The sequence below is a fragment of the Synchiropus splendidus genome, chromosome 8, assembly GCF_027744825.2.
Source record: "Synchiropus splendidus isolate RoL2022-P1 chromosome 8, RoL_Sspl_1.0, whole genome shotgun sequence".
Taxonomy (NCBI): Eukaryota; Metazoa; Chordata; class Actinopteri; order Syngnathiformes; family Callionymidae; genus Synchiropus; species Synchiropus splendidus.
Genome location: NC_071341.1, coordinates 8298543 through 8325960, shown reverse-complemented (window position 1 = coordinate 8325960; position 27418 = coordinate 8298543). Strand labels below are relative to the sequence as shown.

At 44.9% G+C, this 27418-nt stretch overlaps 1 protein-coding gene across 3 annotated transcripts in view; it reads left to right on the top strand.

Moving 5' to 3' along the window:
- The window catches only part of epha4l (eph receptor A4, like), a 45746-nt gene that overhangs the window by 468 nt on the left and 17860 nt on the right, over positions 1-27418 (top strand). For all 3 annotated transcript variants that reach the window (XM_053872188.1, XM_053872186.1, XM_053872187.1), the window contains exons 2-5: positions 821-888; positions 3197-3860; positions 20212-20367; positions 24475-24810. In XM_053872188.1, the coding sequence (XP_053728163.1) occupies positions 821-888; positions 3197-3860; positions 20212-20367; positions 24475-24810 (1224 nt within the window). The remainder of the gene's footprint in view (positions 1-820; positions 889-3196; positions 3861-20211; positions 20368-24474; positions 24811-27418) is intronic.

Genomic DNA, 27418 nt, shown 5'->3' with positions numbered 1-27418 from the left:
TAGTTGTCGCGAGCAGTTTGCTTACATTTCATGGCCAGGAAAAGGCAGGAATGACAGATCGACGCATATTAAAAGGAAGGCAGATCATGTTTTTTCAAAAAAGAAAAGAGATCGGTTGCCAGCGAAGATCTCATATTTTGCAGGAGTCGGGGTCAATGTTCGGGGAGCGCAGTTCTATGCTACAATGTCAGGCGCTGTTTATAAACTTTAAACAACTTTATGCACACTCGAATTAAATATACCTGGCACATACTCTTTAAACCAAAGAGGTTTCTGTTTTGCGACTTCTTTTCAGCGTCGCTGCGCATTAGAATCATTCTACGACGCAAGACTAAATCCCTATATTCAAATTTTCTTTACATATTTCGTGTACCACCTGACAGATAGGTAGCGTTTTTAGCGAGGGATCAGTGAAGTCGATCAGTCACCGCAGCATTTTGAACAAATGTGTTTGCACTTCTGCTTCGCACCGACGGCGCCGTAATTGATTGTAACCACATCAAACATGCTCACAGCTCATGATGACTTACCCGAGAAATCATTATTTTAAAGGCACAGTGGGGGGAACGTTTGTCAGAAAACAAATCTTTTTTTTTTTTGGTTACGAAAATCAATCAAAGAGACTCGCGTAAAGCTCAGCGGGGAATTACGCACGGCGCAACACTTGTAATTTATCTTTTAACCCTCATTCCACGGTCCCCTTGACGTTTAAATTGGTTGATGTTTTTCCTTTTTTTTTAAATAAGAATTCGATGTTTCTTGGTGACAGTGCTGTTGTGCGCAGACGGCGTCCTCACCTCCTCGCTTTTTTGTTTTCCAGTCACGTTACTGGACTCCAGATCTGTGCAGGGGGAGCTCGGATGGGTCGCCAACCCGACAGAAGGAGGGGTGAGTACGACAAAGAAGTGTCCCCTTGTTCACGCACATGACGATCCGTTGAGCGAAAGTGGACAGATATAATCCGACTTTAGCTGGATTTCTGGATGCCCTTACTGGGATGGTTTAAAAATGATTTCTGTCTCAGTCTGAAAGAGGAATAGTGCCGTCAAGATATTCTGAAAATGACTCGTATGTGAGGGTGTTCAAACAAATCTGTAATGGAGGCGGACAGTTTTAAATACTCAGCATTAACAGGATCGTGGCTTGTCATGATCAGGTCTCTTATTTGAGGCGTTTCTGCAGTTCTTTTTGTGTTGTCAATGTAACTCAGCAATTTAATATTTAATGTTAAGTCAATGAAAAGGGAAATATGTAATGTCTGTGTGTCTGAGGTGGATTAAAACTATTAAATATTATATATATATATATATATATATATATATATATATATATATATATATATATATATATATATATATATATATATATATTTGTGCTTGAAATTAGGTACTTGTTACGTGCTGTTTGGCTTTGTATGTGATTGGGACAAGTGTGCTAAAATAATTTCTTCTGAAAAGCAGCATATAATTTTGGATGGCATATCAAAGTCACAACAAAACAGACTAGTCTGGGCTGTCTCGTTCTGGTAGGCCCTCGTCCTAGTGAGCCGTCTGTAGCAAAATCCAAGCCTTCCTGCGCAGATCAACTCAGATCTCCACCATCTTACAGTCGAATATGAAACAATAAAAAATGCATTTTGGGATTTTGAGAACTCTTTAAATCTCCATGGGGTCTGCAAAATCCACCTCAAGAACCACCAGTCAACAGGCATCCCACCGTCCACCCTCACATACCCCCCCCTCCTCCTCCTCACTCCCCGTCCCTCTAACTACTCTGTAATGGTCAGATGCAGGGGCAGATACTGCAGCGGGCGTCAGGTTTCCTGAATAGACGGTGGGTTGAATCGGTCTTTGTGGGGAAACTTTATATCCCTTTCCACCATTGAGTGGAAGAGCGCGAGAGGAGGGTGAGAGTTGCTGGTATGGGGGTGATCCTGGCAGCTGAGAGAGGGTCTTCTGGAATGGGTGAATGAAACTGGAAAGTGCAGCAGAGCTCATGCCGCTCGACGACCCCATCGGGCTGTGAAGGAGAAATGAGCTGCCCCCGGAGGGCTGCCTCAGTGGCTCTGGAGAGGCAAAACACAAACCGGAGGCCACACGAATACGTGGCTCCAGACACTGAAAGGTGGCGCTTGTGTTTGATCGTCGAGCAAATCTTGATTAAATCCTGCTGGACGCTGCCACAGACAATCCATCACAGGCCATTTCTTCATCCGTCACACTTGTAGAAATGTGATAACGCACCCGACCAGCCGCCTCATGTTTAAAGAAAATCAATTCAAATTAGCAACCATCACATCATGTAATGAATAAGCACTCGTGGGATCGGAGCGACATATTGTGCATCTGTCGCAGTGTGTGCCGGTGAGCCTTACTGAACTTGGCTTGTCGTTTTGCTTGGGTCCTCCCCTCGGCCATTTTGTTGCAGACAAGTGATTGACAGGGTCCTGGCAGCCCCTGCGAGCCTGCATTCACCCTCTCATTACCACCAATTGGTCTTATTCTCACTCTGTCCTGCAATGAAGGAGAGGTGCAGCCTTATCTCACCGCTGCTTGATCAGACAACAAAAGAGGAAGGATGATGCAGAATGGACTGCATTTGTCCAAGCACGCCACTATGTTAAGCATTAAACTGCTTCTGTGCAGAAAATACTGTGTTAAGAAATTAAAGAAGTGTCTTTTGTTTTGTGGTTTCAAAAGATAAAGCTAAGCAGCGCACGGGTAAAGGGGCGAGTTAAACAAACATTCCTTCTGAGTTAGAAAAAATAATAACATTGTGACCCATGCGACCGCGTCTCCCCTTTACGTTAGCGGCCATATATGTGTGTGTCTTGCTCGCCAACATGGACATAAAGCAGACTCTTGTTAGATCACCAACTTCCATTCAGGGACTTACCTTCTACATGTTCTAGTTCTTTTTGTTTTCCCCTCTTCTTGGAGAATAGCCAGATCTAGTGGGTGTTTCTCCCACACTCGTCGGGCGACAGTTATTACTCAGCTATTAAATCAATTTCACCTCTTGTGGTCATGTGTGAAAACATGAATATTCACCTCTCTCTGAGTCTTTAGGTTAAGCTCTAACAGGGCTGCTTGAGGCATCAATTAATAGACTCAAATATTGATTCTCCTCCCAGGCTCTTCTTAAATTCATGTCGTGATGGTGAAGTCTACATTGATGCGTTTGTGTTTTCCTCTAGTGGGAGGAAGTGAGCATCATGGATGAGAAGAACATCCCCATCCGGACGTACCAAGTGTGTAACGTCATGGAGCCCAACCAAAACAACTGGCTCCGCACTGACTGGATTCCCCGTGGAGGTGCTCAGCGCGTCTACATCGAGATCAAGTTCACGCTCAGAGACTGCAACAGCCTCCCGGGGGTCATGGGAACCTGCAAGGAAACCTTCAACCTTTACTACTATGAATCCAACAACGACAAAGAGCGTTACATACGCGAAAATCAGTTCGGTAAGATCGACACCATCGCGGCCGACGAGAGCTTCACCCAGGTGGACATCGGGGATCGCATCATGAAGCTCAACACTGAGGTGCGGGATGTCGGCGCCTTAACCAGGAAGGGTTTCTATTTGGCCTTCCAGGACGTCGGAGCGTGTATTGCTCTGGTGTCCGTGAGGGTGTTTTATAAGAAGTGTCCGCTGGCGGTGCGAAACTTGGCCCAGTTTCCTGACACCATCACTGGAGCTGATACCTCGTCGCTTGTGGAAGTTCGTGGCTCGTGCGTGGATAATTCTGAGGAAAAAGAGGTTCCAAAGATGTACTGTGGAGCTGATGGCGAGTGGCTGGTTCCCATCGGGAACTGCCTGTGCAACACTGGATATGAGGAGCGCAATTCCGAATGCCAAGGTAAGAAATTGCTCTCCTATTTAGAGGATTCTATGCTCCTTCACCGAGCCTTCCATCTTCTGCTCTTTATCTTCAATTGTTCTCAGTGCTTCGGATGACTGCCCAGTGGTTTTCTCCTTGCTTGCCTGCTTTGTGTCTCTGGTGTGTGGTTGGGTGATAGCACCAATGATGGTTGTAAATGAAGTAATTAGTTAGCCCAGTGGGAGGTGTTTCTCAATGGTATGGATCCCATGAGAATAGAGGACATCAGTAAAAGTGCAAACAACCGTCATGTCTGCCTCCTTTGTCCCAAAGTATCAGGCCAAGGAACAGGAGGATTTATCATTCATAGAAGGTGCGAGAGGCGAGAAAATGTGCCGCTGTGAGATTGAATTGAAATTGGTGTGTGACAGAGAGGGGTCGCTCTTCCGAGGCCATTATTCTAGTTTCAACTGGCGGATCATATAGCAGGCTGTTTGGTGGGTGTTTAAGGTCAGCGCAGAAAGCCGCCTTCCCAATTTAGGCTCAGTCCGGAGTGTGATGGAAGTGCCATTGCACTGCAGTTTTGAAATAGACTTTTACTTTAGGCAGGAGTTTTTTTATTTGGGCTGAACAGAGGGAAGCTCTTTAAGTTGTCTCGTCTGGGGAGAGCGACTCAGCCGCGCCAAGGTAGTGTTGTCAGCTGGCCAGGCCATGAGATGCCAATCCAGTCTAGTGATACCCCGTCTCCGCCCACCCGCCACCCACCAACACGCAGTAAAAAGCATAGGGCTGCAGCGGTGAAGGGGTCAAAGGCTGGGCATGGGTGATTAACACAAGGACAGACAGCTACACCTCTCCTAATTTACGAGGAAGCCTTTATCTCCGACGACTAATTGCCTGACAAACAGGGCCAGAGATTTAGGGGTGCTGCTGGCTGCTTGGGTGAGCCGAGGCAAATGGGGTACTAGTGAGCGCAGATGGCTTTGTGTTTTTAGTTGTGCTCGCCTGCAAGACGCAACATTTCAGTCGTAAAAATTCTCCAAGAATGCTGTCTGCCTCCTTTGACACGGGGCTCAGATGGTTAGCGCCAGGTTTCTGTCTTCCTGGAGGGCTACAGTGAGGCTTGACAGAGAGAGACCAGAAAGTTGTTAGACGCTTTCTATCGTATTTCAAATCGGAGTCTGAGCTCATATCCAAACATTGAAGTATACAGCTTATCTTGCCTCTTTAAGTACAGCTAAGAATATGGCCAGCGTCTTCCAGCAGAGCAATAAAGGCTTTTGGAAACCTTAATTTTAAATGACTAATGCAGTCGACAAAAAAAAAAGTCTGCCAGCGTTTCAACTGACAGTTTGGTCTTTGAAGCCAATGTATCCATTTAGCTCACATATCGCTGCATCTGCTGTAGTTTGTTTAAGAGAGCAGCGCCAGTTTGGGCCTCAGATCATCTGTTTGAAATAATCCCAGAACTTCTCACCCTGTGTTTGAGCTGGAAAATAGGGGCTTGATGGTCAAAGCTGGGAGACTGCCTGAGGCGTCACAGTGAGTCAGCTCCTGTGGCTCAAGAGTTCAAAGGTGCTCGCCACTGTCTCTCTTCAAGTGCAACAAGAAGCTGGTTAATATTCTCCAGTGGGATGGGGGGAGCTCCACTTCTCAACGTTAAGCCAAGCGCCTCCACAAAAGCCAGATGGAAAGAGAGGTGCTGTTACCAATAAAACACTGAGTATTTTGGATATTGTCTTCACAGTGCTAGTTGCAGTGCTCAATCGGTCTGTATAACTGTGTGTGTGTGCATAAACTTGTGTGTCTGCGTTTGGTTTTTTGAATCTCTCTGAGGTTACAAGGGCACCTTGGCCCCTGGTTCCCAGCGCAGGATGAATGGCTTCTCCTCCATCATTGTTTGGGACAGCCGCAGAGTCGAATGAGCGTGGCGCAGTATTTGGGGTAAAAGAGGTGCGAAGCAGTGGGGGCTTGGGGGTACCTAGACCGTTGCATTCTCCACCCCTGGCAGAGGTCACAGGGCATGCATCCATCTTAGTGCCGTGCCTGACAAGGCTGTGGCTCTAGGATTGATGAAGACGTCAGGGTTTTGACAGCTGCTGAGACGGTGTGTGTGTGTGTGTGTGAGTGCACGAGGTGGGCCAAGGGTGCTCACCCGGGGCCAAGGAAAGAGGGGCGCTGAGGTCCCAGGGCCCCACGATCGACGACGAAGGGACTCTGTTTGTTTGCATATGGGATCCCTTTCCCCGTTAACGTGCTCTGCTGGGGCAGGGCGGGGGTCAGGGTGTCTCTCGCTCCTCATCTGGTGAGGGGATCCCCTGCTGAGTTGAGGGTGTTGATAAGCTGGTGGGGGAGATTTGTAAGAACGTCATTGTGGGGTAACAATAATTACAATGAAGCAAGCACGAAGTGAGAGAAGCTCTGGCTGCCATTAGAAACATTTGCTTGTCCAGAGTGTTTTTGGCTAAAAGTGGTCTCGGGTTACACTTTGATGAAGTGTGAAGGTGGCAGATGCGCTTGACACTGCAGAAATAAGCCGCTAACTGCACCCTACAAAGCATGTCCCTCCCTACACACTATCAAGCCCTATTTTTGGGGAAATCAAACCTACTGTATAGAAGTTCCAAAAGATCTCTCTCACAAACTGTTTAGAGGCTGGAACTATTCTAACTTGAACTGTAATGTATTTTTCATAAAACAGTGCAAGTAACTCACCACCTTCTTCCGTGCGATGAAAGTGTCTGCTCACCTGAGAGCAACATTAGGAGGTCATAGGGATAAAGCTGCTTCCCAGTGATCTGCTCTATATCTGGGTCTTTCTCACTCCTCCTGTTGACAGTGTCAAACGTGCACCTGGGAGCCACATCCTAAATTCATCAGGTAATTCTTCTTGGCTCGCCAATCCCAGGTGACTTCAGATACACGGACTTATTCCTTCGAGCTTCAACGTGTCCTCCTTCTGTCATGCACGGGACATGTCATCAAGTTCATTTGATTTCAGTTCATTGCTCCAGCTTCATACCTGGGCAGTGCAGACGCCACACAGCCCTCCTGTCCTCAGCCGGAAAAAAATCTCTCCTTCGAAGTTTAAAACAATGTTTGTCAACAAATTACTCGACAATCTATATGCAATATTGTAACATATTCCTGCGAACTCAACTTCAATCCCGAATGTTCATCTATGTATTTATTACTTTTAGTTTTGCATTTTAATCTATTTAAAAATGGCTCTCCATTGACAGAACTTAGTTTGCAGCGGAGTGGAGGTGGATGTTCTCAGCACCGTCTCTGCTGCCAGAGAGGCTCATTTTGTGCTGCTGAATAGCGACGAGGAATCGAGCAGAAAAGAACAACAGATTTAGGAAAGTGGTACAAAATGTCTCTCAAGCCATCCAGTCTTGCTTTTCTCCTGCTGCAATTTCTACAAGTAGTCAACTGATCCTGATCAGCCTGACAATCGAGTAAATGTCTGGATCTCCCCGCGCGCTCTAATTTTACCCGCGCTGGTGAAAGGATGAAGTCAGGAGAGAAGGGGCTGGTAATTCACTCGCCATTAGCTGAGGTGCTGAAATGCTTTTCCTGCTCGGGCTGCCGTCGTGCCTCACTGTTTGTTCCCTCGGCAGCTCTTGACACTCATCGCCCTTTTCTGTGTTTCCTCTCGATGCCCTGTTCGGGACAGGAAGCCATTGGTGATTGAGCATGACCCCGGCGGATGGCTAGAGTGCTCCCACAGCGTTGCTCGCACTGCTCTCTGAGTGTGTGTGTGTGTGGAACAAGCATGAACAGCTATCTTTCTTCCCGAGTTACTTCTTCTTTTTTTTAATTTCTCTTTAGTGAATCATTCCAAGGACACTGGTTTCAAAGAAAGCCAGAGGCTCCAACCAAATAATTGGAATGACCTTATCTTTCTGAGATGACTGAGAGACCACTATTGCTGACCTTGCAATACAAAACTTACTAATTGTTATATAATCCTGAGGAGAAGTTACTCGATTCTTTACTTGAAAATAATGAAATCTCAATTTCAACTTGCAGCGCTTTTCAGCTTTGGTGTCCACCACCAACCAGAGCGCTCTTATCTTCGAGTTCTTATTGAAGGCAGGATGAAATAAAGTGATGGCAGTTTTCTGCCACAGAAAATAGAAGCATATTGTGTTTTGAATATATCAAATTATGCCATAAAATGTCTTTATTCCTTCTGAAATATTAATATAAGTACATATTAGTCTTTTTTAAAGTACTTTCATGTTAATAACTTACTGGCTAAATCTGGATGAATTTATGGAAAAACTGAATTTCAAAAGTTTTTCCAATATTTTCACTGTAACTTCACATGTAACCTCATTTGGGGGCTTCCGCTACATGTAAGCGATGATTGTGTACGGCCACAACTTTAATGAGAACCGCCACACCATCATAAAAATAACGTGATCAAATGTATTTAGCAAAGAGGAAACATTAGAACGTGGAAAACACATAACACATCATGGAGGTGGACATGAACAGGTCGGTGTTTGGCGTGTTTTTCACATAAAAATTCAGAAACATCATAATGACTGAAGTTCGTTCCTCACAGAACTCAAGTTGTCCAGTCTTGTTGGACTATTTAAGAGAAGGGCAGCGAGAGGACGGCTGCAGATTGGAGAGAGATTTAATTCAAACTGGCGTTTTTTATCAGCAATCCCTTGTTTCTCTAGCTCGTCTTGCTTCTCTCTGTGTTTTTTTCCGACAAAGTAAAAAAAAAAATTCCTGGTGGCAACCCTGCTTATGAATTAATTTGCCCCAAACTTTATTTTATGCATATACTGGTTGCGATATTGAAGTGGAGGAAGTGTCACCGAAGTAAAGTTAAGTATGGTGGTTTAAGCTGGCTTTAGCCTTGTTTAGAGGTTTAGCTGGGTGGGATGTGCTGGAGTGAGCTGGCCTTTCCTTGTTAAGTGCTTTAAATCCTTAACCTGGCTGGCTAAGAAATGCTTATCGGACGTGAGACTGATCAAGCTGTTCAGAACTAAGAGGTTGATGGATACTAACTCATATAGATGTTTTAACTTCCTGTTTTCCCTGAGAAGCAACAAGTGTCTTTGGAAATCTTAGTTTCTGCAGCATTGAAAACATTTCAGAGTTTCACCATATAAGGAATCTGACCATGACCATCAGTACAGTCATGTCTGTTTGGCCAAAAAACCCCCCCCCAAAAAACAGAAGGTAGTCGCCGACAGTCATAGTCTCACACAAGTCACTGATAAACCCTGCTCAGTTACATAGTTATTACCAGCCGGAAGATGCTCTTCTCTCTAAGTGACATAAATGCAGTTGAGTGACGTTTTTTGAAGAGTTCTTCTTTGCTCCTCTTCTCTTTTTAAGATGCATCCTCTCTTTGAAGCCTGTGAAGGGAAGAGCGAGCGATTAAAGCAGTCAGCAAGCAAATTAGCATGTCAAAAGGCCCTGAATCAATACCCGGCTCTACCAACACAACCCTGCACTCCTTTCACTCCGCCTCCCTCCATCTATCCTTCCCCGCCGTTCTCCCATTCCTCCGGCTGTTTCCCTTCTTATCCCTCCATTTTCTCCTGCACACTCCCCCTCTTGCTCTCTTGCCCCCTTCCTTCTATTTAGCTCACATTAAATTTTCTTCCCCCTCATCCTCCGAACATCCTATTTCCCCCCTACAGCTAACAGAGCTGCAAAGAGAGATGGACAGATGTATAGGCAGAGAAAGACGGACTCAGCGAGGAAGAAGAGCAGCGATCAAGTGGGCATAGTTTTTCAGAAAGCGAGGGGGGGGGTGTTTAAAAAAAAAAAAAAAAGAACGCTGGCCACTGCTGCAGTCTTTGTGCAGCAGGAGAGGCATAACAGACCCTTCTCGCCAAGAGAAGAGGACGAGGTGGAGATGGGGAGGCAAGAAGGAAACAAAAACACAAGGGGAAGTGAAGTGTAAAGAGATTTAGTTCCAGTCTGGCAACCGTGTTTTTTCGGCACTTCATCTGATGGTTCACCATTGCAACAAAATCCCTTTGATCTGGAGCAATGTGTTACTTATCGAGAGTGTGTGCGTCCACAGGCAGTGAGTGTGTGTGTCCGAGCCATTATCGCTCCCGCATTTATCCTGTGCGTCCGCACCCGCAATCACACACTGTATCATAAACTTCTATTAAAGTTCCAATCTGGCGGTGCGATCTGAGCCCGGGGACACGGCGGCCCTCCAGATGGACGGGCCAGTGTCTGACAATGGGAGGCTGATTGCAAACACCTTGGAGATATTTCCTGGCTCCCTCTCTCTCTCTCTCTTCCTCCAGTTGATATGTATCTTTAGCTGGCACCCGGGGAGAGAGTAGGTGGTCTCCTCCGCATCGTGGCCACCGTCCTCTTTCTCAGGGTGCAGAGTTCAGTGGCCGTATCAAAGGCTGCTCCGTGGCAATCAGTTCGGGGTTATGACAAAAAGCCCTCGGAATAAAGGGCTGCTCTGTATCAGATGGGCCCAGTGACAGGACGCGGTGCCCATCTTAATGAGCTCAGATCCCCCCTTTTATAATCACGGCTGGTGGAGGAAATGAAACGCCCGTTCATTCTGCTCGCAAATGTGAATCGTACGTGGGACTGTGGCGGCATGGAAACCTGAGAATATGACACAAATGCCACCTATATCACAGAGCCAGGAAAAGGGTCACACAGTTTCTACAGCTATGACTGTTGCAGCATTCATGGAGTCCATGCATTTCTTTTGCACGATGAAAAAGTGACAACTTAAGATTTTGTTGTTGTTGTTGTTATGAGCAACAGGTAGCTGTGTTTCTTGTCCAGACATGATGTGATCTTGTCTGTGGTTCACCCTTCATACTAAAAGTACCAAAATATGCTGCAACATGTTGAGCTTTAACAGCGACAAGTCAACTAATGCTCAACAAATGTCCAGTATAGAACGTTCATGAGGTATCTATCATTTTAGGATCACTACTCTAAAGGGTTTTTTTAATCTTTTAGTTTAGGTAGATTATGCCGCCATGTGTTCCGCACATAATTGATTCAAATAAATAATAAAAAAAATTTCAAGTGATATAACATGCTGAGCACAAGACATTATGGGGCTATTTAAATGGCATATTTGCTGAAATATTGGGAAAGATAAGAAAAGAAAAGAACTGTTGACTGTTTCATGCAACAGGCATCGTTCATTTAGAATCACACTTTTTTTTAAACAAATTACCGTTTTATTTTTGTTTTGTTTTATCTCAATTTTAGTAAAACATATTGTAAAAATAAACACGTTTCTCTCTTCATGGGGAAAGAGCGACCTCCCGAATTCAACTTGTCGCGGATACGTTTCTGCTTGATTTTGTTTTACACTGAAACCGCGTCCCTATAAAAGATGTCCATCATCATGGTGCCAATTACTCTGGTCGCTCAAGGCTTGAGAGCTTCTCCCGGTTTTTATACTAAAATAAGAAGACCAGCTGCCGGCTGTCACTTCTCATTTAGCATTCAGGATCCAACGCTCTAAAGCAGCAGTGATCTTCCCGAGAAACGCTCTGCTAGAAAGCTGCAAAAGTCCATAGCTGATTTGTGGTCGCCACAGAATGGATGTGTCCCTTGCATTCGCCTTTGCTATGTTTCATGAACTCTGGGTGGAAATGAAGGAGCCGGAGCTCAGGTAGCTGGCCTCTTGCTGGGAGTACATGTGCAAACATAAGATTATGCAAAGCACATGTGAATCAAACACATCTCAGGGGCACGGGGGACGTGCCGCCTCTCTGCAGGGGAGCCGAAAATGTGATTTGCACAGATCTCAGCACACCAGTCAACCAGGAGCAGCAGATCTTTGGCCGAAGGCAGAGGTGTGTCCATGCAAGGGCACGTCTCTGGGATTAGAAACCTTGATCCCCGCTGATCCGCAGTGAGCTGTCAAATACTACTGGAAGGGGGAGTGACGAGAAAGACACGATCGCTCACAGACTCTTACCACGGATGAATGTGAGGGATGAAGAGAGATGGAGGGAAGTGGGGGGAGGAAGACAGAAGAAAATCAGATTGAGGATTTGAAATTTAGAGAGTGGGAAGTGATCGAAACGGGGTCACGTCGATTTATCCCTGGTCTTGCGTGTGACACAGAATGTGCGTGGAGGGAGACAGATGAATGACTCTCCTGCCGTGAGAGTCTGATAAACGGCCGGTGATGTGGAAGGTGATGTGAGGGGGTTACGGGAGCAGACGGCGATCACTCTTGGAACAAGCCCAGTGTGGTCTTGCCTCGACCTCCAGCAGCTGCGGTTCATATTACTGTCAATATCAGCGCCTGTGTGTGTGTCGCACATCAGCTTCAAATCATCCCACTGTTAGTGTTGGAACGTCTCTCCGCTGAAGAAATAATGCCAGCAAAGCCTCTTGACACCACATTCTTTTTTCCTTTAATATGAAAACATTTTCTCCCCTTAACTTTTTATTATATTCTGCAAATATTGCAGCAATGTGAAATAACATACCAGGAATTTATTAATGCCAGATATTGGTCACTTATGTGGACAGTATTTCTGACTCAAGAAGAAAGTGATATATTGCGTTGTAAGTAAACAAACATGTGTCAGTCCAGTTCTCAACTATTAATAACTCATGTTTTCTTGGTCGCACCTCTAGCTCCCATTAACCCATGAAGAAAAGGAGTAAAATACAAAAAGCAGTGGCTACAACCTGGACACTCAGTTTTATATTAATGTTTGAGACGTGGAACTTTAATTTAACTTTTAAAAAACCCTAGAGTTGAAACCTCTCTGTGTTGGCTGCAGGGATAACAGGGATTTCAGCATTGTTTTTATTAAATAGATAAATAAAGTTCTATATGGCAACAGCAAAACTAAAAATAACACTGGGTTTTCTTCTCAGTCTGTACATAAAGCTTCAGGCTGAAATGTAACTCAATAGCAGACTCCCCTGATCCTCGCGACAGCCTTTAACCTCTCTTCACAACAAGAGCAGGTTCAACTCGCCTGAGGTTAGCAAGAGAAGCTCACAAAGTTTAGGGAAACACACACTTGGAATTCACACTGATAATGTAAAACCAGTCGATGAAAACAGGAGCCAACACCGTCTTCACCGCAGTGGTGACCTCAACCCTTTTTTAAAGCGAGGCGAAGGGAAAGTGGCCTGGTGAGTGAGGTCTGAAACACACCGGCAGAGGTCAGAGGTCAGAGCATTGACAGCCTCGGTGGTGACCGGAAAACTGTCATTGGGTTGACACAAACAGTGGAGAAGCCGATGACCCGAGACGGATTTGCTGTACGCTGACTTGCTGACGGAGGCCGCTTCTGACTTGGAAGACCACATTGTCGGGACACAATGGTGTGCACAGTGTTCTCCGGGGCACACACCCCGGACGTGCACGCGCACACGCACAATAGGTGTTCGCAGGCCCCAGACAGGCTGTCGTCTCTGCGCTGCAACTAGATTACCTAAACAAACAACCTAAAAATACCTCGGCTTTTTAACCCTGCAGTCACTCTTTCTTTGCCCAGCGAGCCGCCTCTGAGAAATCAACAAGGCTGATGTTGGATTTGCCCCTGAGACCACAGACGATGGAGTCATGAAAGTTTGGAAAGTGTGTGTGTGTATTCTGAAGTGCTGACAGATGTGTGCGTGCTTCATTGTCAGGTGTGTCTGGAAGTTTCCCTCATTTATTTAATCCACCTCAGGGAGCAAATGAAGCTAAACTTGATACAAATATTTTGGTGGTGACTTTATAATTACCGCATCATATCTGATAATGAACACATAATTACACCGTATCAGCTATTATGTGCACCAGGGTGAAGGATTTATGATATGCTTTGAGGGGTATGAGCTCATAATTATATATATATATATATATATATATATATATATATATATATATATATATATATATATATATATATATATATATATATATATATATATATATAAGCAGGATTCGTTGGGGGGAAAACTGGTCAGAAAATGAAAGCATCAAACTGTGGCTTCATTTTTAAAAAATATGAATTGGCTGGATTGACTCACATTACAGTGATTCCAGATGGCCTGGTATCATTAACAGAGTCATTACTCCAATTAATTGAGCCAACATGCAAATGGCAACACATGGGCTGAAGCATATATCAGTCCGTCTTTTCTGCAGTTATTATTTCATAGCAAGGTCTGTTGCTTGGGAAATGCAGCGTTGAAATGATAAGTCTTCACTTTCCTGTTGAAACTGACACGTAACTTTTTGGTTTCTGTTGCTATTTTGTTTTTTTTTCCCTCACTTGTATTTACTTCCATCCAAATTCCACAATTGACTTTATTTATTTTTGTTAATTTCTGTATTATGTTTTTAATTTTTTCAATTCTCATGATGAAATCTTCTCAGTTATTATCTCATTCATAGTAAATCTGAATAAGTCCTTCATTATTTTTCACTTTTACGACTATCTACGGTCCCTCAGGACACTTTGAGCATGCAATGTGGCACCAAAGAAAATTTAGTTCCACTGCTTCAAACAAAAAAATGTGTTTTTCAAAAATATATAGTAAATATCTTGCTGGTAGACTTTTATTCTTGAGTTTGAACACATTTCCACCTTGAAATAATGGTGTTTCTTCCAGTCAAAAATTGGCAGTTTTGAAAGTGAAAGTTTGTGTGTTTTATTTTAACAAACATAATTCACTTCATTTCTCACCACACATTTACATATTTTGTTCTTTGCCCAAACCTGAATGGTGAATATCACAAATGCACATTTATATTTTGCGTATGTATGACAGATCACATTGCGGTAGATGGTAGGTTTCAGCACCATAACAAGCCTAGTTGTATTCTGCCAGGTGGGTGTTGCAGTTGTTTGTTATGCTTCTGTGCGACAGACCAACACGTGCTTTACATTTGTTTACAGAATTGGATATGAGGCTCTGTTGAGACTGCCTCCCTATCACTTCCTCTTCCTCTGCCCTATTCTTGGGGCTTGTGTGTGTTCCCCTCACACATCCCTTCCTTTCCTGCCCCTTTCTCCTTGACTGCTGTGAGTAGAATAGTTTAACGCTCCCCATTGTTTTGTGGTGTGTCCCTGATGCGAGTGTCCCCCTCGCACAGCAACATTAGCATACTCACCCGCGTCTTTTTCTTCATAATTGAATTGAAATGAAGCTCTTTTCCGTGTAAACAAAGCCAGGAAAGTGCCAAGTTCACTCCCTGCTCAAACACATGTGCGTCGCAAGGCTTTCAAAATCCCCACAAGAGGAGTGGACTTAAACAACAAGTGGAAAGAGTTTGTTTACCGTCTATCATTCCTGTCCTCCAGAGGGCCTTTGAAGGGCTTTCCGTGCCCACCTGATGCTGTGCAGGTGTACGTCACATTTTGTGTGTATATCTATGCATTGTATGAGTCCATTACCCACCTGCTGTGTGGATTTGGGGTCACAAAAGGTCCTTGGTGGCTTGGCGCCTTGCCTGGCTTTCAGCTGCACCACCCTCTGGGAGCTGGCATGGGTGCAAATGTGGAACCTGAGTCGCCCCCACCTGCCGGGCCAAGTTAAACAGTGATTCACCAAACAAAGATGGATCTGTGCAGCCTCTTATCTGCCATTCTCCTTCACTGCCTATTTACATTCTCTTGACTATTTGGCATATCACCACGCTGTACCTTCTTTATCCCCTATGCCCATTTGGCCTCGCCTTGCCTGGGCGGAAGGCTTGAGATTTTTGTTATATAACCATTGTGTGAAGAGAGGAATGGACGGGAAGCTTGAAGTCTACGTGTCAGTATGAACGTGGACCCGGTGCGGCACAGGAAGTCCTCAGTACAAATTTGCGGTTATTCAATATGAAGCCTTAACAATATAGGTGGAGGCACTGAGCAACTCCTTTCCGAAACTGGCTCATTTGTTGGGCAGAACCTCCATTGTACGTCAGAGAAACTGATGGGTATCTGAAGAAAGCCCATGCAGATGTTGGTGGCTTCAGTCATTGGATGCCAAATAATTTCCTTCCCAAAGTTACATGGGAATAAGTCCTTAAGCTAACAATGGGAATGGAGCTGCTCCGGGGTGGATTTTAGTGCGAGAGAAAAGGTGGCTTGCAACAGCATTGATGATTGAACAATAGAGGGCAAGGTGACGCTTTTAAGCATCAGTTGCCGCCATTTTAATCCCGAATATCTTTTTAACATTATTCACTCGTTGTGTTAAAAAAAAAAAAAACTGCTGACATAAGCAATGATTGTCAATAACTCAGTTCCCTTTTTGTTCCTCCGCGTTCATTAGTGCTAACAAGGATGTCGGACCAGATGCTACTACCTGACTCGGCCGGTTTTGCATCTTAAAGGATGGTGCCACCAGTGTGTCGGACCTTTACCCTGTCGGGTCAAGGTCAAGATGTGTGGAGTGTACGTCATCAATCACAGTGATCATCTTCGGTGGCCGTGTGTTTCTCATCCATCATGCTGATGGGTTTGGCTTTCAGCGTGGCTGCGTGTCGCCATCGGGTCCGTGGGTGATTAATATTCCTCGGTGACAGGATTAATGAGTTAACCTGCCCCACTGTCCTGCTGTTCAAGTGGCAGACACAAATTGTCAGCTAGTTGTGTTTCCGTGGCTTAGCGTGTCTGTTTTTCAACACAATTCAGTCAGCCAGAAGGCAGACACAGCACAAGTGTAACAGTAACCTTACTGGACCAGAAAAGCATTTTTCCAAAGGGGGAGAAATGGTAAGAGACACACGGGGCGGAAGGATGAAGCGGTAAAGCATCTTCAGTTCAGGCTCCTTGAGGTGAAGAGGAGGGAGGAACTGCGTACCCTCAGGTCCTGAAATGTGATCGCTTGGTTTCTTGTCAGCGGGCCTTTGTTGAGACGCCTTTCACTGCTCGTCTGAGGAGCGCTCAGTGTCTGTTATGACTAAAAAAGTTTTCATCAACCAAAGAAGATAAAGTGCCGCCATGAAAAGAGGCAGTTTGAGCTTAATTTTTTTTTTATAAGAGAGGCAATTGTTCCGCCTGGGAAGGCCCAGTTATTGTGCACCGTGCGCTGGTGTTATTTTCCTGGGGATTTTGGAAGGCTTTTGTAAGTTCACTCTCATGCTTTCAGTCCCTGGTGTATTTGAGCACTGTGTTGCAAAATAGCTCTCCACTAGCTGCGTGCAACTAGGACCTCATAAGCAGGAGTGTCGGTCTTTCTCAGGAACAATGGTGGATAGCTTTTCTGAGTCTTCATGTAAGGATGCTTCACAAAAAACAGCCACATTAAAAACTTCAGCGAATGAGGGGAAAAGAGAATGGAATCCTGCTCAAATGATACACCACCTTTTGGGCGATTTAATTGTCCACCATTATTATAAATGACCCTGTTGCACGCTTCCTATAGATGACCAGGTGATGTCATTCACCGCAACTCCTGCTTTGCTTTTCCATTCGTGGTACAAGCCACTTGGCCAGCAAAATCCGCAGGACATGGGCAAAACTACTCATTAACTCCCACCGACCTCTGCCTCCCCCTGCATTGCTACCATTCCTCATGGTGTGATTTCGCGATGAGACAACAGGGATGGGCGCGGGGTGGAGGAGATTCCGACAAAAGAGGTAAAAAGAAAAGACTTAAGCCGGAGAGAACGATTGAATGAGGGGAAGAGCCACAAGGTAGAAGAAGTGAGGAATGTGTCCCTCTCTATGAGGGATTCTATTTTCCTAGCCCTTTCAAAATGGAACAGTAAGTCACTAGTCTTTTGTCCGTCTTTGATCTCTCAGTTCCAGGATTTGGCACCTGACAGACTCCTCTCTGTCTGAAAGAAACCTGACGAGTGAAAGCCCGGGCAAGTGGGAGACACAGAGAGCTAAAAAAAAATACTGCCAGTGTTAGGATGACTGCGTAAATTGGAGACACGGTGGAAAAAAAAAGTCAGTCTGGAAAAAACGAGGATCAACTTCAGAGAACTGTTTGACAGGATATGATGAGGGCTCTCAACTCTGATCCCATAAAAACGAAATACACGTGTGTCAGTGTGTCTCTGTATTTGCATCTGCGGGTTTACCACAGCTGGCCCGGCCAGTGATAAATCCAGCAGGTCTTAAGTGAGATTCCTCCCAAGAACCGTGGACTCTTGGACCACCCACTACTGTGGTCTGTTGCCTCACACAAGCTCCCACTCCTAATACAAAGCAATTTCTCCGCCTTCCTTGGATTCTGCTCTTTCCTTTCCGCAGGGTAGTCGCAGCTATAAACAGTTGCTCAAGTGTTGACATCCCATTTTTATACACTAATTCCGCCTGTGATGCAGGTTTGGGAACCGCGAATGAAGGCGCTCATGAGATGGCTGAGAGAGATTCAAAGTTTTACCAAGACTTAAAGGAAATCCCGTGGGGACTCTGCCTGGGATGGTTTAATAATTGCCAAGTTAAAAAACTCATCAACTGCACACAGTTTGAGGTGCCCTCATCTTAAACTGTGTCTCTCTAAAGAGGCTCAGACGCGAATGCTGTGAAGCATGGGACTCAATTAACTCTCCCTCCAGCCTTCAGATAAGGGGCATCCTCTTTAACAGCTGGTTGACCCCAATCTCAACTCCGGCCACTTTCCTGGTCAGCGCACATGTACAGACCCTACTAGCAGCTTGCCATGTCAAGCGGTCGCAACCTTCAAAACAATACAGACTGATCCCAGCGTCCATCAGTCTCAAACGGGGAGACCAGAAATTAAAAATGTAGAGTCGAGACAAAACAACTCCCAGCTCGCCTCTATTCTTTTCCTGCAAATGCGAAGAAAAGAACCACGGATCCCTGTGGTTACATCCAAACACATCCATGGCTTAGCGTTAGCGAGTGAAGCGGCAGGGATTTTGCCTCAATTGAGTGGGATAGGGCAAAGAATAGCTCAGCAGGTAGCAGCTATCCTAGTCCAGCTAACGCTATGCTATGATAATCCAACGGCGGGAGAGAGGAGACTGTGGGGCAAAAAGCCTGACTTCATTATGCCCCCAAGAGCGGGAACTCATGGTATTTCAGGCCTTGTGGAGTCCCTCGGCTTCTTGAATTGAAAAGCATGTTTGAATGGTTGGTGGAATGTGTGTTTTTGTTGTTGAGGGATGGACTTCCCTCTCGCTGCGATGCATCTGGCAAGGCACTGATTTGGTTTTTCGTGTGGTGTACACATGTGGGAGTTTGTTTATGTGCATTTCCTAGTGTATGTAAGATCCCCAGCTTTATTTATATCAGTACCATATAAGTACATGACTTTCAGCTGCACTTTCATATTGAAGTGTATGTGCCGTGTGTACAGCAAATGAAACCAGTGTGTGTACTGTACAGGAATCCAGTTACCTCTCTTGAAGTTTTGATATATATGAGATAAAATTGCAACAAAGTGGATGCGCTCACTTGTTTTAGCCTCCAAAAACTCACCTCATCGTCTTTGACCGCCCACTGCATACGTCACAGCCATTGACTGACGGGTTATTTGGCCCAATCCGTGTTGCAACTGTCTACGCTGCGCTTCTTTAAGAATTGTTCTATTGTCCCTTTCTCCTGGTTCAGCGCTCACTGGTTGAAATTTAACTCCGCCAGATTCTCCTGGCTATAATAGAAGCAGAAAGACGAATGAGAAACTCCTTGAAAGACGAGACGTCCAATCAAACTGTCACTCACTAGGAAAGGGAAAGGCGCAGCCAAAAGTAAGAAAAGTGTCACTTGGGTAACTGTTTTAATTTGTGATCACTGCACATGGGTTTGCGTTACCTCGGCACAGAGAGTAAAAACGGGATCGCGTGAGTGACACATCGCCTGGTCTGCCAATTGTGCTGGCAGTTGTCGGTGAAATGGTCCAGAATGCCAGCAGATCTGATTTCATTTAGATTCACATCTCGCCATCAGGGGATAGCTTGCATTTTGTGAAGTTAAGAGGTAGTTACACGATCTTCCACTTTATGTGAGCAGCATGATGCTCTCCCTCAGCTTCTGCCTTCAGTAATAAAGTGCAGGTTTGGCTAGGTGGGAAAGTGCGGATGGTTAGTCAGATAAATAAGTACGAAACATGGAAAAACAACAACATCTCTTGTCAGGCAACAATGAAAAAGAGTATTTACTTGCTTTTACGTTGCCATGGTTACATCTCGCTATTGGTAAACCTAAAGATGACCAATCTTGTAAACACAATTTGTGATTCTACGGAGGGTTGGCAGAGCAGCCCGCGAGGATTTGTCAGTTGGCTTCAGAATGATAAATAATCCTGATTTACCTGATCCCTTGATGTTTCATCAGCGGGTCAGAATTTACTCGGCTTGACATCAAGCCTTGGCACGAGCCGAAAAATCCGCTTCTGTATTCATTTTTAAAAACATGTGCTCTCATGCAAACATCAATTATATCCATCTGATTAAAACCTGCTTCTCTCTGTTTGCCTCTTCCAGCCTGCAAGATTGGTTACTACCGCGCTCTGGCCACAGATGGCGCCTGCTCCAAGTGTCCACCTCACAGTTACTCGGTCCGAGAGGGGTCGACCTCCTGCGCCTGTGATAAGGGATATTTCCGTTCGGAAACGGATCCGGCGTCCATGCCGTGCACCCGTGAGTACACAAAGCGCACAATGGAATCTGAGAAAAGTAAATAGTTTGCGGGTATAAATAACCGCATCCACGCTGCCCACTTCTAAGCGAAATATATTTTATCTGTATAAGCTTCAAACTAATGCACCCAGTAAGCACGTGTTTTAGCTTGGTATTTCCAAATAAGCAGGTCAACTCAGTGAAGTAAAATAATAGAAAACAATGGAATGACTGCATTAAAAAGTCTCTTCTGCGTTGAGACTTCATTTCCACTCAAACTCATGACGTTCAGATATATGTTCATAGGAAAAAATAAATAGAGAAAGACAGAGAACTAACCCACATAGCACGCAAAAACGACACATGCTTTCCTCAGGAAATAACATCACGTATTCATAAAACCATTTACGCGTGAGCGAGTGTGTGTCAGAATGCAAATCTGGACAACTAAAACATCTGTTAAGCTGCTTAGCTCATAGTTGGCTGCCGATGAGGCCCAAATGATCTGTCAAATTGCCGTGGATTCATCACTCAGCAAAATTGTTTATTGAATCGGACAAATCTGCGCAGATTCCGCCGTCGAGCGGTGACAAAACAGAGCAGCCTCTAATTATCAACTTGATAGATTGTATCCGTCCAGGATCATCCAAGATGAAGAAAAAAAATAGTCCGCAGTTGTGGGTGTTCTGCTGTCACTTACAAAAATATATGTCTGTGGTGTTATTTGAAATTCTAGAATCCATCAGTATAAAGCAGGCACTAGATCATTCCTCGGACAGGAGTGGTAGAAAGGGTGCGTTGGCTATGACCACTTTGGTTCTAACCTAGATACAATGCTGGTGCCAAAAATGCCAGGAACTTGTTTCAGAGCACAACCTGAAATACACTTTGCCATTCAGAAATCTGATATTGAGGAATTAACATTTTCAAATTTAGGTTAAAAATAATCTGAATTTTTGAGGTGTAAACCATATCTACTTGAGATGTACGGCAGTCTCATCTTGTTTTCACCAGTTAAACTGTTCAGACAGTCGCGATAAACACTGAAACAGATGATGAAAAACATGCAAATGTGTCCTTCCACCGCCAGCCTGAAAATATCACATTTCGATGGGATCAATACACATGTTGTCCCACAAAAATGATGGGCTACACTTGTATCTCCTGGCACCATGTAAATTTCAAGTGTCCTATTATCTTGTTAGTCAGTGTGGCATTTAACTACGGCGGCTGCTAGCAACAGCTGCCAAAGCTCATTACTGGGCTGGTTTTTATTGGATCCCACGTTGCACTCTCTGCTGCATTCCTCACTGCATCGTAACGAACCGGGCATTGGTGGGACCGTCTCAATGACCTTTGCCCTCTCTTCGGCAGCCGGCCTGCATTTGATCTTTGAACTCTTGTGCGGTTCCTTGTCTGCTGTTTTTTTTTATCTGTGTGTCAGACCTCTTTAATTATGTCTGTCACTCATGCTGCTCCACATCTTTAATTTTCAATCTCTTTTTTTATGCGAACAAGACCCACTATTAACTTTAGTATGGCCAAGAAAACATCACAATAGAATGTATTGTAAGTTGGTGTGCATTAGTCATTTTCTCCGATTTTTCTAAGCTTGTGTCTGGTATGGAAGACGGAAGAAGGAGGTTGATTCAAGCATGAGTGTGGAGTGGAGTGGACAGTGAATAAATCCCAGCTGGATAGCAATAGTGGCGTCGATACAGGGGCCATTTTTGCCTCCTCTCCACCAGACAGAGTGAGGGAAAAAAAGGCGGATCTAGCATTGACAAAAACAGAAGAATGGGTTGACGTAAAACAAGAAGGTGAAAGCTATGAAGAAAAAAACAAAAGTAGTCCTAAAATTGAAACAGAGAAACTTTGCAGCTGTACGCTCGCAGTGACGAATGTGAATGTTGCGCTAAAGCGGCACCAAGGCTGTGAGCGCCATGCTCCCATTTCCTTCTGCTGCTCACTCTCTCAGGATTAATTACCTGGTGTCAGTCACAGCCGACAGCTCTCCCACGCTCCCTTGCTCCCAGCGGTGCATTCTGGGAGCGCGACAGGTACAGCCGAAGGTAATTTCTGTGTGCGCGGAACACAGGCCCTCACTGGAATGTGTTTTAGTGTCCATATAGACATAAAGTTATATTGAACCGGAGTGGCGATCGTCATAGCAACAAAACAAAGCACACCCGTCCCGCCCTGACTGTAAGCAGCAGACAATAAAGTTGCTATGTATATACCTCTAACAGCCACCTCAAACAAAAATATTGTCTCGGTTATCTATCCTTTATGACTTAAAGTGACTTGAAAGTCCAGATACTAGAGTAATGATACTGCATATCATACCTGAGGTGAAGCAAGACGGCAGTTATCTGAAGGTCAGTAAAACAAGGAAAATTTGTTATATTTGTTTGTTAAACAATTGATAATAAATAAATACATAAATCGCACGTCAATGGAAATCTTTCCAAATATTTTTTACTTCTACTTTCATAACTGTTTATTACTACTGTCCGATGTCGTGATGCTGCCACTATGCTGTAATGTTTAATGTTTTGAACTTTAAGCCCATATCTCACACAGGTCTAACTTAACTCAGGAGGCTCTTCACTAGTCAGGTGTCTTAAGAGCGTAACCTGCTGATTGTCAGTTTAGCGCTGCTTGTTTCAGCTGGCAGTTGGGACAAAACCCCGCACCTCCCCAGTCCTGTAAGGACCGGTTTGAACACCCTTTCTCTGTGCCTACTCGCATCTATTCGTCTCCTCACTCTGAATCATCTCACTTCTGTCTGTGAAACAAGTGCTGACACCAACAAGTCCGGTCCGCCAAGCCACATGTGTGCGCATCGTGGGGAGAACCGCACTTCATTCGCCCCCTTTTCCCTCCCTAAGGGGGGCGCTCACACTCCTACACCCTTCTGCCGCCTCTCTGTGAAATCACTCATTGCCACTCGGCTCCTCCAAAAATAACACTGATAATTAATTTCCGTTGTGAAATGATTCGTCTGCGGGCCCGACGAGCTTTCATATTTCACCATGCATCGATCCCCTCTAGCCCACTCGCGTGCGCTTCATTAGTCAGGGCGAGAGACAACAGAGGCAGCGAGAGGGAGAGTCAATTACTCTGCATGTGATGTTGGAAAGCAACTCAAGAAAACACATTCATTACAATCGAGCTGACAATGGAAATTGGGATTGATGTGTCACATGTCTGCGGCGTTGCCGTCGTATAAATCCACAGTGGGCAGGACTCAGATCAAAGCTGCAACTTAATAACAGGCCCCAAAGCAAACTGTCTAAGGTTATTGAGTGGGTGCCATACAGGCCTACAGTTAGCAGCCGGCCCGGGCGCTCTGCCACCTCCACACCGTACGTGAATGGCAAAGAAATCTGCCAGGTTGGATTTCCGTCATCGTGCAGAAGTAACGGAGGCGGAACATGATCTTCTCTTGGTAATAGGCTGGACATTAAAAGGAAATTTAAGACGCTTTAATAGTTAATGAGGGAAAACACCGTTTTTATCTTTTATGTATTTATGCAACCCACCCAGTCGCTGGAGTCTTCACCAAAAGTAGGAGCGTTGAACTCACAATTTAATACCATGTGGCTGGAATAATGCGTTTGTAGAATAAACTGCCACTGCAAGCCTGAGTAGATGTGCACTTAACTTTGTATAAAGTTACCCACTGCGCTTTTGTCAGTTTATTTATCTCCCGTTGGCAACTGGAGGCGCTAAAGGCGATAGAACATCCTATTAAAGCAACGTTGAAAAAAAGCTTTTAAAAGGCAAACTCCATTAAAAATAAACTTCAGTGTTCTCCCTCAATCTGAAATGTTTTACACTGACAAAACCTGCTCACAGCTCAATGAAACAAAATTTCCTTTCACACTTAAGTCAGATATTATCCGTTTTTATTCATCCATTTGTTCTGACAAGTGACCTTCCTGGTTCTTATCGGAACAAGTGTGAGATGTCTAGGTGTGTGAAGGCTGATGATGCACATGGAAACGCTATGCAGATATGCTCATCCTTCAGAAGCAGCTATAAAAAGAAAGAAATTGGTGACAAATTAGCGTGTCTGGACTCCTTATGTTCCATGTATAAATTCTGTGTTCTTGTCCTGTACAGGTCCCCCAACTGCACCCCTTCATCTCATCTCAAATGTGAATGAGACATCGGTGAACCTGGAGTGGAGCCCGCCACGAAGCTCCGGCGGACGTCAGGATCTGACCTACAATGTTGTGTGCAAGCGCTGCGGGCCGGACGGCCGCCGCTGTCAAGCCTGCGGTAACGGAATCCATTTCAGCCCCCAGCAGCTCAGTCTGAAGGGAACCAGAGTGTCCATCAATGAGCTGCAGGCCCACACCAACTACACCTTCGAGGTTTGGGCTGTGAATGGGGTTTCGCCTCAAAGCCCTGGACCGGAACAGGCCGTGTCCGTGACTGTCACTACCAACCAGGCTGGTAAGAAGAACACAGAGTGGGTGCTAATGTTGAGTAATGTTAGGGTCAGGTGCAGCAACTTCTGGGTGGTTATTCAGTCTTCTCCACATAACAAAGCAGATGCAAATGAGACAAAGAAGAAAATAGTTGGTAAAACAAAGACGGAAATAAGTAGAAAAGATGAGTGTGATATGGGAGAACAAAACAAAAAAAAGCAATTCATATTCAGAAGTAAATTAGAAAAAGTTGACAAAATGTTTTTGGGTCGACAACAACACTCTCAAGCTTACTAAGTAAATCCAGGGTTTACAAGATACAGTGAAATGCACATTGCACTGGAAAACACAGAAAACAAATATTTCGACGTCTCCCAGAGAAGCAGTGTCATGTTTGTGAGTCTGCTGCGCGGGTGAACTCTGCTCACCAAAATATGTTTTTGTGGAAAATAATTGAGAGGAAGGCTGTCTGTATACTGCAAAGAATGATGATGGATTCTGTGCATGAGGGAATTGGCTTCCTGCAGTCCCTCATGAGTTTTAACATAATTCGCCATGAAAATCCCAGGCTAGGAAAATAAGGGTTTACCTTCTAAATTTAGCTCTCGGGCTAATGAATTAGACGAGCTGTATTGATCCGCCGAGGCTTCATTACAAATCCTACTGGATCGTGTGTGTATGTGTCCGTAATTATTTAAGTAGAATACACTAGGATGCGGCAGAAGAAGGGCCCTTCTAAGCTGGGAGGGGCCTTCCGTTGTTTGTCATTGAGCCATTTTGCAACTGGTTGTTGTGCAAATGTATTTTTATGACCCCGGCCCTTTCTCTCCAACCCTCTCAGAGGTCTTACGCTTATGGCCGATCATTGCTATCCTCTTCTTTATTGCGCTTACTCTTGGGTGGCAAGCTAAGTGCTCTTTTGTGTCTTTTTCATTGCTAATTTCTATCCCTGGGAAAAGCGAATATGGTGAATAGGGCCGGCGCTGGCAACTTGAGGACACAGTGGCTTGATTTATCAGCTGAGGTCAGGAAGATAGAGATGAATGGATGTGCTGCCTGTGGGAGAGCGGCAAGTGCTGCTGGACAGGCATGTGTGGGAGCTGTAATGGAGCACACCCTTGAGTCCCGACTGAGGCCTTCTAATAGCATGTCAGGATGACCGCTCCAAAAGACCCGGAGACACTGTAGCACACATGCAGCTATGTCCCCCCTGAGGTTGCTGCCGGCTAATGTGTGGACTCCGCGTTGTTAGATACAGATGATGTTGCTTTTGGCCTCTCGCTGGTGCATGTTTCCCAACTGCTCCCTGGGATTAGCTGTAGCGGGAAACACCATGTGTGTCTTTGCACATAAGTAGGCCTCACTCAACGTTTAAACGCTTTCGATACAGACCATCTACATTTGTCTCTTTAACAATGTCCTCTATGTGTCTCATGGAATAAGTGTGTGCGCGTCTAAAAGAGAATAGCTCCAGACTGATTGGATTTCTACTTGCTAATGCTCAGTAGGGTCTTTTGAATCTCCGGTTTCAGCCCCCGGTAATTCCGCCAGTCATCTGTGGCTGTCCCTCCCGCTGTATCGCCTCCCCTCATCCAGACACAGGGGATTACACTTTTATTATGATAGATTTATTAGGATTTATAAACGCTGTGGAAAAGACGCCGCCTCTGCAGCCGTCGCCCCATAAAAGTTCAAATTTCGGCTAAAGTGGGACGGAGGTATGGGCAGGTTGGAGGAGGTGTCAGAGTTGAACTGATGAAATCGACAGGACAATATGTGCTTGTATATCTACAAGCAGTCGTGCATTTGTGTGTCTCTACCGAGAGGTCATATTCCCGAGTCTTAACATGAACAATTCCAATGCCATAAATCAAGCGGGGTGTAGCCCTTTCAACAGAGGTCTATAAGGAGAGGGAGGAGGATCTTAGGGGGGCAGTCTAAGCTTTGAACTGACCCCTGGCTGTAAATGGATGCCCCTTTACAACATGTGTGTATGTGTGAGAAAAAGTGGATGACAGAATTGGAGACCGAGGCGTTTATGTCCCAATACAAAGTACTTGGCAGGCTGGGGCGACCGTAAGTGAATTAGTCCGTGAGAGGAAGATGTGTGTGGGCAACACATGTGTCCACACTTCCTTTTTGGGGTGCACGTTTCCATCCCTGTGACAAACTAAGCAGTAAAACATTTTGAAACGTGTCAGGAGAGATGGCGTTTTTTTTTATGCTGGGATTTTGACACCCTAAAACTCACACCCCTAGTTTTTTTCTGCTTCAGATCTGGCAACCTGGCTTCAGTCTGGTGGCCACATGTGGAAGAGTAAAGCAATGGAAAACTAGTGTTGAACACGTAGTGTTGTCCGCTCCTTTCAATCTACAATTCAGAATAACAAAGTTCATATTTGTAGTTCGTGCGATGGGATATTTAACAGTTTAACATGATACCATTTTTTTGTCTAAAGTGGTGGTAGCTATCACTTTTGTGTAATGAGGTGTTCATGTTCCTGTTCCTGTCTTGCAAATGTTTTTTTTTATCCGAGAGCAGTTATGAAATGGGGCTTGAATATTCATAACCCCCAGGCTTATTATTTCACCAGCGTCTCGAGCCCACACACTGTGGAGGCAGCAAGAAATTA